The sequence below is a fragment of the Archocentrus centrarchus genome, chromosome 8 (assembly GCF_007364275.1).
Source record: "Archocentrus centrarchus isolate MPI-CPG fArcCen1 chromosome 8, fArcCen1, whole genome shotgun sequence".
NCBI lineage: Eukaryota > Metazoa > Chordata > Actinopteri > Cichliformes > Cichlidae > Archocentrus > Archocentrus centrarchus.
Window position 1 is genome coordinate 12,037,915 of NC_044353.1, and position 11,768 is coordinate 12,049,682.

Here is an 11,768-nt window from a genome sequence, read left to right on the forward strand (position 1 = left end):
ACTGACCGCACATTTGGTACACGTTTGTTTATAAAAACAAAAAAACATCATCAAAATAAGATGATAATCCGGATTTACCTTTCAGCATGCAATTACTTTAATATTAACTGGAAATGCAGAATTCCGGGTTTCCTGAATGTATGTTGCAGTTGCAGTAATTGCTGATATAAACAAGGTATGAGGAAAATGCATTTTATTTAAAAAAAAAAAAAAAAGATACAACATAGAGGGAAACAGCAAATTAATTAAACTGTAATGACATAGTTATCCTCTGTGGACTAATACATTCAGGTTTTAATCATATATCTGATATGAATTATGTGTGCAACAAAGTAAACATTAAAAAAGTTCATACAAAAATTATCCCAGTTTATTTTAACTTAACTTTTAAATATACCTAGAGCTCTTTTTGTCCTTAGTGCACTGAAGAAAATCATTAATTACAATAAACTCGTGGGCATTTATGTTTGTGTGCAATTCAGTGTAGCATTTATATGTAAACAAAGTAGCCAATAGAAGGACTCCATTTAATATTGTACTGTAATGTGTTGTGATATGATGAGCAATATCCCATAATGGCTCTGCTATTATTTGTCTGTACACGAACACTTGGTATGCTGTAGTTCATTTTCAAAATGTATGTTAATGCTTGAATTTAATGACATTGTGCATTCTCTTGATAAACAGTGATTTCAGTTTTTTTTTTTTTAACCATTATTTACATTCTACTAAAAAGCTGTAACACGTGTATGTCATTATTTAAAAACCTTTTCGCAGATTTGAAGAGTTTAAAACATTCACGCTGTTTTGAGGTCACTCTTCTTGGATGTTGAAAGCCTTCTTAAATTCGCTGTCAAATAACTGCTTCAGTTGGTCACCGATCGCAAGGATTTCAGGATTTTTCTTAAAAAGAACAACACAACACACCAATATAAGTCCCAAAGGAAAAACAGAATCAGATTAATTTAATTAGTTTTGAAATCTCTAAATTCAATTTTATCCAACAATTCTTTTTTACTGGCTGATGAAATCCTTTCAAAACCATATTAAAAATAATGAAAACAAACCATCCATACATGGGCCAGACTGACATTTATACAGTTCTTTTGTAGACTTATTCTTTCTAGACTCATGTCATCATGAAGTTTTCACTGACAGTTTCTTACCCGGTTGTATGTTGCACAGTTGGCGAAAATGAGTTGGACATCAGAAACAAACTCGCCAATAGTTTGGTACTGATTGTGCTGGAGTTTCTCTGTCACTTTGCCCAGCCACATCGGCGTCTTAACAGAAGCAGTGTAGTTTTTCAGCTGTGGGAGAAAGCAGACATCCAGAGGACTATAGCCAGAGTATTACATGTACAGTGCTGTGAAAAAGTATTTGCACCCTTCCTGATTTCTTATTTTTTGGAATATTTTTCACACTTCAACGTTTCAGATCAGCAAATAAATTTTAATATAAGACAAAGATGGTTCTATGGGAGAAAGTAATTGACCCTTAAGCCTAATAACTGGTTGTGCCACCCTTGGCAGCAAGAACTCCAATCAAGCATTTGTGATAACTGGCAATGAGTCTTTCACATCACTGTGGAGGAATTTTGGCCCACTCTTCTTTGCAGAATTGCTTTAATTCAGCCACATTCAAGGGCATTTTTGAGCATGAACAACCTGTCATGCCAAAGCATCTCAATCGGATTTAAGTCTGAACCTTGACTAGGCCACTCTAAAACCTTCATTTCAGTGTTTTTGAGTCCTTCAGAGGTGGACATTGTCCTGCTGCATAACTCTTGGAGTAATTTTGGTAGGTCAGCCACTCCTGGGAAGGTTCGCCATTGTTCCAAGTTTTCTCCATTTGTGTATAATATCTGTGGTTTGCTGGAGTCAAAAGCCTTAGAAATGGCTTTGTAACTTTTTCTAGACTGACAGATGTCAGTGATTTTGTTTCTCAGCTGTTCTTGAGTTGCTTTAGATCGTGGCATAACGTGTTGCTTTTTGAAATCTTTTAGCCTACTTCACTTTATCAGACAGGTTCTATTTAAGTGATTTCTTGATTTAGCAGGCCAGGCAGTAACCAGGCCTGGGTGTGGCTAGTGCAACTGAATTGGTTGATCAATGATTTAACAACTGGGGAAATTACTTTTTCACACAGGCCCAGGTAGGTTTGGTTAGCTTTATTCCCTTAATAAAATAAATCATCATGTAAAAACTGCATTTTGTAGTTACTGGAGTCATCTTTGTTTGATGATCCAAAACACTTAAGAGCGACAAATATGCAAAAACTAAGAAATCCGGAAAGGGGAAAGCACTTTTCCAAAGCACTGTGCTTTGTTTTACATGAACTTTTAAAACCTGCTTTTAATGAATAGAAAGCTAGTATGCGCTAACATTAGATACATGTCGCATTACATAGTGCGCTGGGTTTGTAGAAAACATTTGCTCCTCATCAGCACTGCGCAGACACAGGGTGAGATACTGGCATTGCTGTAGATGAAAGAAAGGAGACACAGGTCACAGCAGTGTCACAGAGAGACAGGCAGTTAGATGGACAAACTTGAAGCTAATGAAAACGCTCTCACCATCATGTGTTGAGATATTTGGCGCAACATGATTGCATTCGTTTCCAGCTTGTCATAGCATACGTGATTGGTTCTAAAAACGCAGAATGTGCACCACCAGGAACTGTCATCGCTGCACACACACATATGGTTAAATAAAAAATATAAATAACATTCTTGCTTAATATGCTGAGCGCTCAGGAGCAGGTCTGTATAAGGGGAGCATTGCTTTCATCCCGTTAAAGCTGCAGATTCATGTAGGTTTAAAATACAAAAGAAAGTCTTTGTTAGGCTCAAGCAAAACATATAAAAGGGCAAACAAAGAAACAACAATTATTATTTTTGTCTATTAGATGGCTCCTATCCCAGCAAAGCTCACCTCAAAACTGCGTCATCTACATGAGGCAGGTGGCACTTTAGGTGGAAGGATCGAGGGCATTCATCGCACTCGACCAGCTCTTGTTCTTTTTCTTCGTTTTACAGATGCAACACTCGTCATCATTGTTCTGATTCTCCTGGCAGAATGTACAGTACATCACAGAAAATCTGTTTAGGTACAAAACGACTCCATAGCCCCTTTCAGACACGGGAGATGCAACACTGTCAATCTGCTAAAGTGCTAACTTACGACTGTCATTTCTAATTAATGTAACACAGCAGAACCACAACACGCATGCAGTAGGGCCATGCATGAGGCTATGTTATTACAGTTACTTTAATAATTGCAGAGGCCACATCTTACATGTAGTTATGGGAATGCATCCATAACACTTGAGTAGATTTCAGTCAGAGGATCAGATCAGGCTTTATTAACAGCTAAATGAAATATCTTAACAGCTTTAACGGAGAGTGATGGCTTCATAACAAATGACTTTTCTGCAGCTGTCTGAAGTGAAGAAAAGACACATTGTCATTTGCTGTTATTGATTGATCCTGTATAATTTAATCCACTACTGCTGTGCCTTGTGGGTAAATAAACTCTCTTGCTTTGGAAGTGCTTGTGGATTGATCTGCAGGTAGGAAAGGACCACTGCGATCAGCTGCATCAAGCTTCAGTTGCTATTAAAGTTTTGTCAAAACCATGATTAGGCTGCATTCATTACTGGGTAGACTTTCTAATCTGGCCTGGCACAGACTTTTTCTTCATTGCGGTAAAGGCTTTGCCACATAAGGTTTGATTTTAAGGCCTTTCAGACTCTGAAGGATGTGAAATTGCACAGCAGAGTGAATGATGAAAAACCCAATATACATGAAAGGTATTTTGGAGACGTCTGTGTGCCTCTGGACAGTGGTGGTGTTGAAATGTAGAAAAATCTAAATTTTAAGACTTTGATCTATGTACATAAAAGAGCCTGTTTCAGAAGCAACAGGCAAATGTTTGGTCTGACCTACTTAGACTAACAGCACAGCGTATACATTAAGGCAACTGGGGGTCAGAATAGAAGCTGATACATTAAGTTGCTATCAGAAAGAAAAAGAGTCCAGCTCATCTGCATGTGATATTAAGCTATACAAATAAACTGAAAACTGAAAACAGCTGAACTCTGAAGGTGGGTTAGTATTGCATGTTTCTGCATGAGAACAAGACAACTGAAAGAAAGAAAAAAGTTCCTTGTTTGTAAAAACTCACATACTGTAAGTTTAGAGAGACAGGTTTTGTACAATTTAAAAAGCAGCATGCAATATTTTTTCCAGTGTAGCAGGAGGAAACTTGTCTGAGTCTTACCAGGTCTTTAGGGTCTGGTTTACACATTTGGCAGTTACACAGAAGTGAATGGATCTTCAAGATCTTTGCCTGAAAAAGACAAAGTAACAGTGTCTTCCTTTTGATACATCATTTATCTTTTTGGCATAATAAAGCCTATGACTCTATTACCGCCAGGCTAAATTTGCCCTCAGGTTTACAGGTGAGACACAGTTTCATGAAACTGTAGAATTAATCTGTAGTTGAAATTACCCAAAAACAATTATTTGTCTTATCAGGTGCTGACGCGAATGAACGGCAACTTCAAAATTATAATACAAAAAAGGTTTTCTGAAATCAAACTGGTACAGATTCTAGGTATTTTGCCTGCAATAGGTGCTCATTGCCTTTAGATTCTTTATTGTGTGTTCATATTGAATAGTTGGTATTAATGGTAACTCCAGAGTCTGCTGTTCTGCTGTACGGTGCTGAAACATCGATAATGCATTTGGTGTGTGGTCAGGGGCGAACTGTGGTTATTCATCAAAATGTGACTAGATGATAACCCTCTGCATTTGGATGCTTTTTATACCATGTTAACTGCTTGAAAGTTGATGACTGCAAATAACCACAATTGAAAATGTAAAGATTGTAATGTTGAGGAAAATTCATTCACCGCTCACATACATAAAAATACAAAGTTGTAGTCAATTATGAGTCAATTATGAGTCTGTGATGAAAACCCACCTCAATGAGAACAGTGAGAGGTTTTCCATCCCACACGATGTCTTTCTTTCCAGCAGACATTGTCAGACACGATGCTTTGCAAAACTCAATTGGGGTCATCCAGCTTGTCTCAGTACGAATGCTCTTCCAGCTGTCCCTGGTTTTGAGAAGAAAGTTTCCTCAACGGAAGTCTTTCCATTTCGTTCATTTTAAAGTAAACATAATGCCAAAGCACCAAAATGTGTGTCCTTCATACAGTCATGTGAAAAAGAAAGTTTTCACAGAATTCTATGCAGTCCATTGAAAATTGTGCCGTCACAAACGTAAACATTTAACATGCTAACCGAAGCCTGTACACTCTGAGATGCAGCTCTCAGGTTTTTTACAGTTTCTCTGAGCATTGCAGAGTTTGACACTGGGGAAGTCTACTCCCAGGAAGGCTGTGGTATTGCGTTAACACACACCTGAATTCTCCAGACCTGCAATCTGGCAAAACTTTTATCGAGGTGCTCACACTTACTGAGTGCATTTGATTAGCAGCACCTGGCTGCTACTTTCGCTCTTAATTCCATGGAAGCAGTAAGGTTGTACTAAGTTTTTCATGGGACTGTGAAAACCTTATTTTTCTAATGACTTTATGTCAGACATTAATGAAAATATATTTTAAAGATATGGCTACCTGATGCAAAACGTTTTTGTGTAATGTCCCAGCTAAACGGCCACATGTAACTTTGAACACTTTGGCTTTGGAAAGACTGGCTTCTGGCTGCAACATGGTCTGTTCTTCTGCTTCTTCTTCATCTAAAACAAACTACATGTTATAAATATAATGCATAACCTAGCCATGCACACCTAAATGAGCTTCTATCACAAATATCACACTGTAGCAACTAGCACCTGTGACACATTCATCACTTGATGAAATCTGGTCTTCCAGGTTACCCTCTTCATCTTTTTCTTCATCTTCACCCTCAGACTCTAAAAATGAGGATTTTAGACATTAACATAAGAAAAAAGAGGCTCAACCTGAATGTTTTTCTTAAATATGCACATTTTAAATTCTGAGTTTTATAATTCAAATATTTGTACAATATTAAAAGAATGTTAGAAAAGATTTTAATGGCAATATTTCTACTCAGAGAAACTAAAATTACTGCCTTCCAGCTATATGCCTTCACCCATTTATAGTCTTGTTTTTCATTTTGCCCTTAATGGTAGCTGTTCCTCATCCAAGCTGAAGGTCGAAGAAGAAAGGATGTTGTTTTCTGTACAGATTATTAAGCCCCTTGAGACAAATTTTAAATTGTATATATATATATATATATATATATATATATATATATTACATATAGTCAGGCTTTTCTAGTTGTACTGTATTTGTACTATATTGGTGCATAAGGGGCGCATTGCCTGCCTGCCTCAATCAATGCCATTAGCTTTTAATACTTTAATATTTAATGTTAGATAACAGATGCTCTTGTAATAGCTTGTGGGAGAGAACTCAAAAGGAACCAAAAACACTCCAGTTTTATAAAAGTAGTGTTTCACAGTGATACAACAAACCTGTGGTTAAATCTCCAAGTGGGAACAAGGATTTCTTGGCCTAGCAGCAAGAAAAAGCAGAATATGGCTCAGATTAGAAAAACTAAAATAAGTAAGAATTTATTAATTTATGTATTTTTTTTAACATTGTTTTTACTTTTTTATTTCCTCGTTTGTAGCTCACTGATTTCAGGTGACCTTCCTGTGAGAAATTACAAAAAACAAAATATGTGAAAATAAGATTATCACAGCTAACTGCAAGAGGAGTGACCTAATAAGATACAGAAAAATGACAGAGATTAAGCACAAATTATAGTCTTGTCAAAAATGGTCAAAATTTCTTTTCGTCAACCTTTATAAGTTTTCCCAGGGGGTGCTCCCACATTGAATGCTCAGCTTCCAGTTCTTCGTGGTCTTCTTCCCTGCAAACCTCTCAAATTCACCTGGAGTAAGCCACTTCTTATCAACCAGAATACATTTCTCTCCTGAAACATTCAGAGGACGAGGAATTCAAAGAAATGTTCTCACACATAGGCAGTGTAAATCTCAGCCATAAATCATCTGTTGTTATGGGCAATATATGTACCTTATATTTTTTTCATCACACAGAGAAACATTTTATTTCATAGCTGATCAAAGGACAACAACGCAACAATGAAAGACTTTGCTTGTCTGACCTTTAGCCAGTTTGTCTCTTTGTAGTGTTCCCTCCTTTGTTCCACATTTCACTGGCAGCTGGGACTTATAAAGGGGCCAGGTCCAAATGTCATCCTTCGCTCCCTTCTTCATGGGAGGAGCTAAGAAATGCAAAATTAAAAAAAAAAGAAAAAGAATCGCATTAAAAAAAGATGGTGCTGATTCAAAGATGCTTGCTCATTCACTTCCTATTTTTGTCACACTGATTAACCTTTTTCAAGATTTGAATAAAAATACCAATACTTTAGTATACAGAAGAGTTCATAGTCGGCTCAATGACTGCGAGGTGCTCAGGTCTTAACGGCTGAAAAACAAGCCTAAATCATGACCCCTCCACCCACCGTGCCTGACAGTTAGTATGAGGTGTTTGTGCTGATATGCTGTTTTGGTTTTCTCCAAACATGCAGAGGCTTCAAAGGGCATTGTTCCAGAAGTCTTGCAGTTTGTTGAGATAAAACTTTGCAAGCCTAAGCCGTGCTGCCATGTGCATTTTAGAGTGAAGAGGCTTTCTCTTGGAAACCCTTCCAAACAACGCACACATGTTCAGTTTTTTTTTTTCTAAAGCAATTAGTAGACACAAGTAGATGGATATCAGCTGATCAAGGTGAAAAGAACTAAGTCATCAATTTGCCTGGGTCTCTTTTTAATTTTTGGAGCTGTTTTTATGTGTATCAACAGTTAATGGAACCAGTAAACTAGTAACAAACCACCTTACTTGACAGTTATGCTTTGGTCCTAATGGTTGCCAGGCTTGACACTTACACAAACACTGAAAAGATCACCAATACAATATGATATTTAAAATCATCCACGGTCTGACATCTCCTCCACTCAGTCAGTTTGTTTACTTCAGAAATGCCACCCACAGAGTAACAGAGGGGCGGCCCGAGGAGACTGTGTTGTTCCTCTCAGGAAAAGTGCCTTCAGTCAAAGTGCCTCTTCAATTACAGCAGCACAGGAGTGGAACTGTGTCCCTCAAAACATTAGAGAACTGACAACATACACTCTGTTCAAAAAGCATCTAAAAAACTGGTTCATAACACATCAGATATGTCAGCATTAATAGGATTATGGACAGTGTCTCCCCTCAACCCAACCCTGTTGCCACTTGTGTCTCTATGTTCATATGTAGTATAATTTTTATCCTAATGTCTGTATTATAGTTAACTTGGATTCTGGTTTTTTTCAACAGGATTGAAGAATTATAATCTGTTGTATTGCTCTGTTTATATTCGTTCATTGTAATCCTCTTATTGTTGTTATTTAGGTAGACAATTTTAAGATCCGTCCAGGGACAACAGATGAAAAATAGCCTTTTGGCTAATTCTGGTGCATTTTCAGGAATGTTAATTAATGTACACTGTCCCTGTCAAATAAACTAATAAAAAAATAAATAAAAATACAAGACTTTTATTGTTACTGGGCTCAGCTTGTGAAACAAGCCGGCTGATATTGTTCGGTCATTGATCAGAATGGCTCCTGGGCACCGTGATTTTTCAGGCACATCCAGGTAGTATTCTGGGTGTACCTGGGTCCTAACACCAGTGAGAGCTGGTAAAGGTTACAGATGAGAGAAGTAAAGCATCAGGTAACTTACAGAACATATTTTCTTGAACTTCTTCCTACTCGGGGTAGAATGGCCTGATGGACCAGGCTGCTCATCCTCCTCATTACAAATGCTCTTGCGTCTATGCTTCCTCTTCTTTTCACTGAGTTTTCTTGCCTTCTCCTCATCTTCTGAACATTCAGTGCTTTCACTTTTGTCTCTTTCTTCCCATTTCCACTGTTTCAGGTATTGTGTGTCAAAATGGAAAGACCCTGAAATTACATGAAGTCCAAAGACTAATAAATATCCCAGTTTCTAAATGTCACTGTTGAACTCTTAATAGACAGCATACTCACTTGCTAACAGAACTTATGTCGTCTAAATTACAACATATTCACATATTAGCTGTACAGAGTGACTGTTCTGTATATATATATAATATACAGTAGCAAACCCAGTCATTAAGAGCATCATGAAATAGAATATCTCACCGTCCATGAGGCTGTTGCGCAGCATTTGCAGTTTGGGGTTGTAGCTCAGGATAGTTTCCTTGAAGGCACACTTCAGAACAGCTTGATGTGCTGTGATCGCTCTCTCTCAAACCAGTCTAGGATTTCATAAAGGCCCCCGCTCCGTGTTTTCTTTTTCTTCTTGCGACTCACCTTCTGCACACACAGTATTGACAAATTATTGAGTTTGACCTACACTAATTTTTGCTTTAAATTTTACAGAATTTTCCTGTTATTTTTAAATATGTGAAATATCAATAAAATTACAAAATCAGATAGTGAATTAACATGTCTACGTAAAATCATGTGAAAAATGAAGTGTGAATAAACATGATTTTTACTTTTTTTTTTTTTTTTTTTACAGAAAACTTTTTTTTTCCACAAAATGACTAAAAATGAATACAGCCAGAAGTGTACATAATTTCAGGAATTTGTCACATTTATTTTAAGATAAACTGTTAAATCTTGTTTACTGCTGTAAATACATATCTAAGATCTGAGGCATTGAGTGTAAAATGACACAAAAAATGTAATTTTTACATGGATTTGTCATTAAATAACAGATATATTGTGTCATTATGGAAGTTTTCACCACAAAAAGTATATAATAATACAATCCAGCCATCCCTCATCGGGTGTGGGGGCAGCAGCCAGCAGCAAAACCCAGACTGCCCTCTCCCCAGCCACATCCTCCAGCTTTTCTGGGGGAACACTGAGGCGTTTCAAGCCAACCGAGAAATATAATCTCTCCATATTAACTCCTCCATTTGGGGCAGCAATTTTAATTTTTATTATTATTTTCATGAGTATATAACATTGCAAGCATTAGTGATTTTCAGTTTACAGCCAAACCACCCTGCACTTGTCTTGATCTTAGAAGCTAGTAGGGTCGGCTGGTTAGAGTTGAATGGGGGAACATCAGGTGCTGTTTGGGCTGGCGGTATCTCAGGGGTACAGCATGTCACCTACTATTTGGAAAGCTGGTAATTAATCCAGTCTGCCAGATTAATTAATTTTTTTTGTTTGTATCCTTTTTTTTATTGTTATTTACTGGCACCTCAGGCTGCTGGAATGTTTCCATGATTTTACAACACAGTATATTTCTTTTTTTTTTTTTTAACAATCATTTTTTAACAGCGTAGGCTTAAATCTAATTGTCTCATTGCTGACTCACTTTTTTAATTGGTAGAATTAAATTCTGGATTTAACTGTTAACTAAGTAAGTATCAATCAACTCAACACCTTGTATTGTTAGCAATTTTGTCAAACCTGATGAGTTATGAATGCAGAAAAGTACTGTCAGACTTTGATCCACCAAGCAATGTGATTGACAAATGGCTTCGTTTCTCAGCATGACAATGATCCCAAACACACTGCAGATGCAGTAAAAGCATACCTGAAAGTAAAACAGACATTGGAACACATCGGTCATGGATTGGCCTCCCAGATCCCAGACCTCAACATTATTGAAGCAGCGTGGATCATCACACGTGAACAGAACAAAAGCTGAAACATCCAAAGAAGAGCTTTGAATGTCCTTCAAGAAGCCTGGAGAACTATTCCTGAAGACCACTTAAAGAAATGTGAAGAAAGCTGCCTCAGAGAGTTCAGACTGGTGCTGAAGAATAAGGTGGTCACACCAAATATTGACTTTCAGGCTCGTTGTACAAACTCTGCTTTGTACTGTATGTTATGTTCCACGTTTCAATTAATCTCTGCAACTAGTTCCAGCTTCCTTGCAAAACATGAAGAAACTTTGCACAGTACACACACACACAAACCACACACACACACACACACACACACACACACACACACAGAGAGAGAGAGAGAGAAAGAGTTGTGGCTTAGTTGTGAAAATATGAGTTTCACTAATAGTATTGTGAATTACAAACTATGCAAAGTTACAATATTCAGTTCATTGAGCTCAGTCTTATCTTCGCATGACATTTATACTTGTATATACTACTTATATATTATAAAAGATGTATGTTTAAACAGATTTTTCATGTGTCTACATTTTTACCTTTTCCAGTACTTTTATCAATTTTCGAAGCAACAATACGGCGATGGGACAATAATGAATTATGCACGATAGCACTGTAACAAGCACTGAGACAACAAAGACTTGCTTGATCTACTGGGGAGGGGGGAGGGGGGTGCATGCTCCGGCAGCACTTTATGTCTATCAACAACAACCCTGAGTAGCATGTAGTACTTCCGTACTTCAGTTCCCGCTCACAGAAGCCTCCCTTTTATTCAAATAGGAATGAAATGAGTGTGACGAGGTTAATAACAAATGCGCAGCTTTCCACGTGAGTTGCCTCACCTTGAAACTGTCTTCCTGAATCAGGTTGTAATCCCTGAGCTTGCAGAGAAAGATGTTGCGGGTTTTCCATGCAAGAAATTTCTGTTTATTGCAATGGAAGAAGCGCAGCAATTCCTCAGGCTCCAGGAAATCCAGCGGATCCATCGGTGGTCAGTGCTCCCACCTTTTCTGCAAACTGTACC

General features: G+C 37.5%; 1 protein-coding gene across 1 annotated transcript; it reads right to left on the reverse strand.

Annotated features, from left to right (window-relative positions):
- Window positions 1–233: 233 nt before the first annotated feature.
- Window positions 234–11,768, reverse strand: LOC115784299 (nuclear body protein SP140-like protein). The gene is given in 21 exon segments (XM_030735463.1): window positions 234–903; window positions 1,167–1,310; window positions 2,406–2,480; window positions 2,576–2,687; window positions 2,934–3,025; window positions 3,028–3,069; window positions 4,281–4,349; window positions 4,986–5,108; window positions 5,110–5,121; window positions 5,644–5,765; window positions 5,862–5,942; window positions 6,528–6,567; window positions 6,664–6,708; window positions 6,859–6,887; window positions 6,890–6,991; window positions 7,184–7,303; window positions 8,731–8,737; window positions 8,800–9,020; window positions 9,240–9,314; window positions 9,317–9,413; window positions 11,587–11,768. Coding segments are annotated over 21 exon segments (1,842 nt in total). The 5' UTR covers window positions 11,731–11,768; the 3' UTR covers window positions 234–813.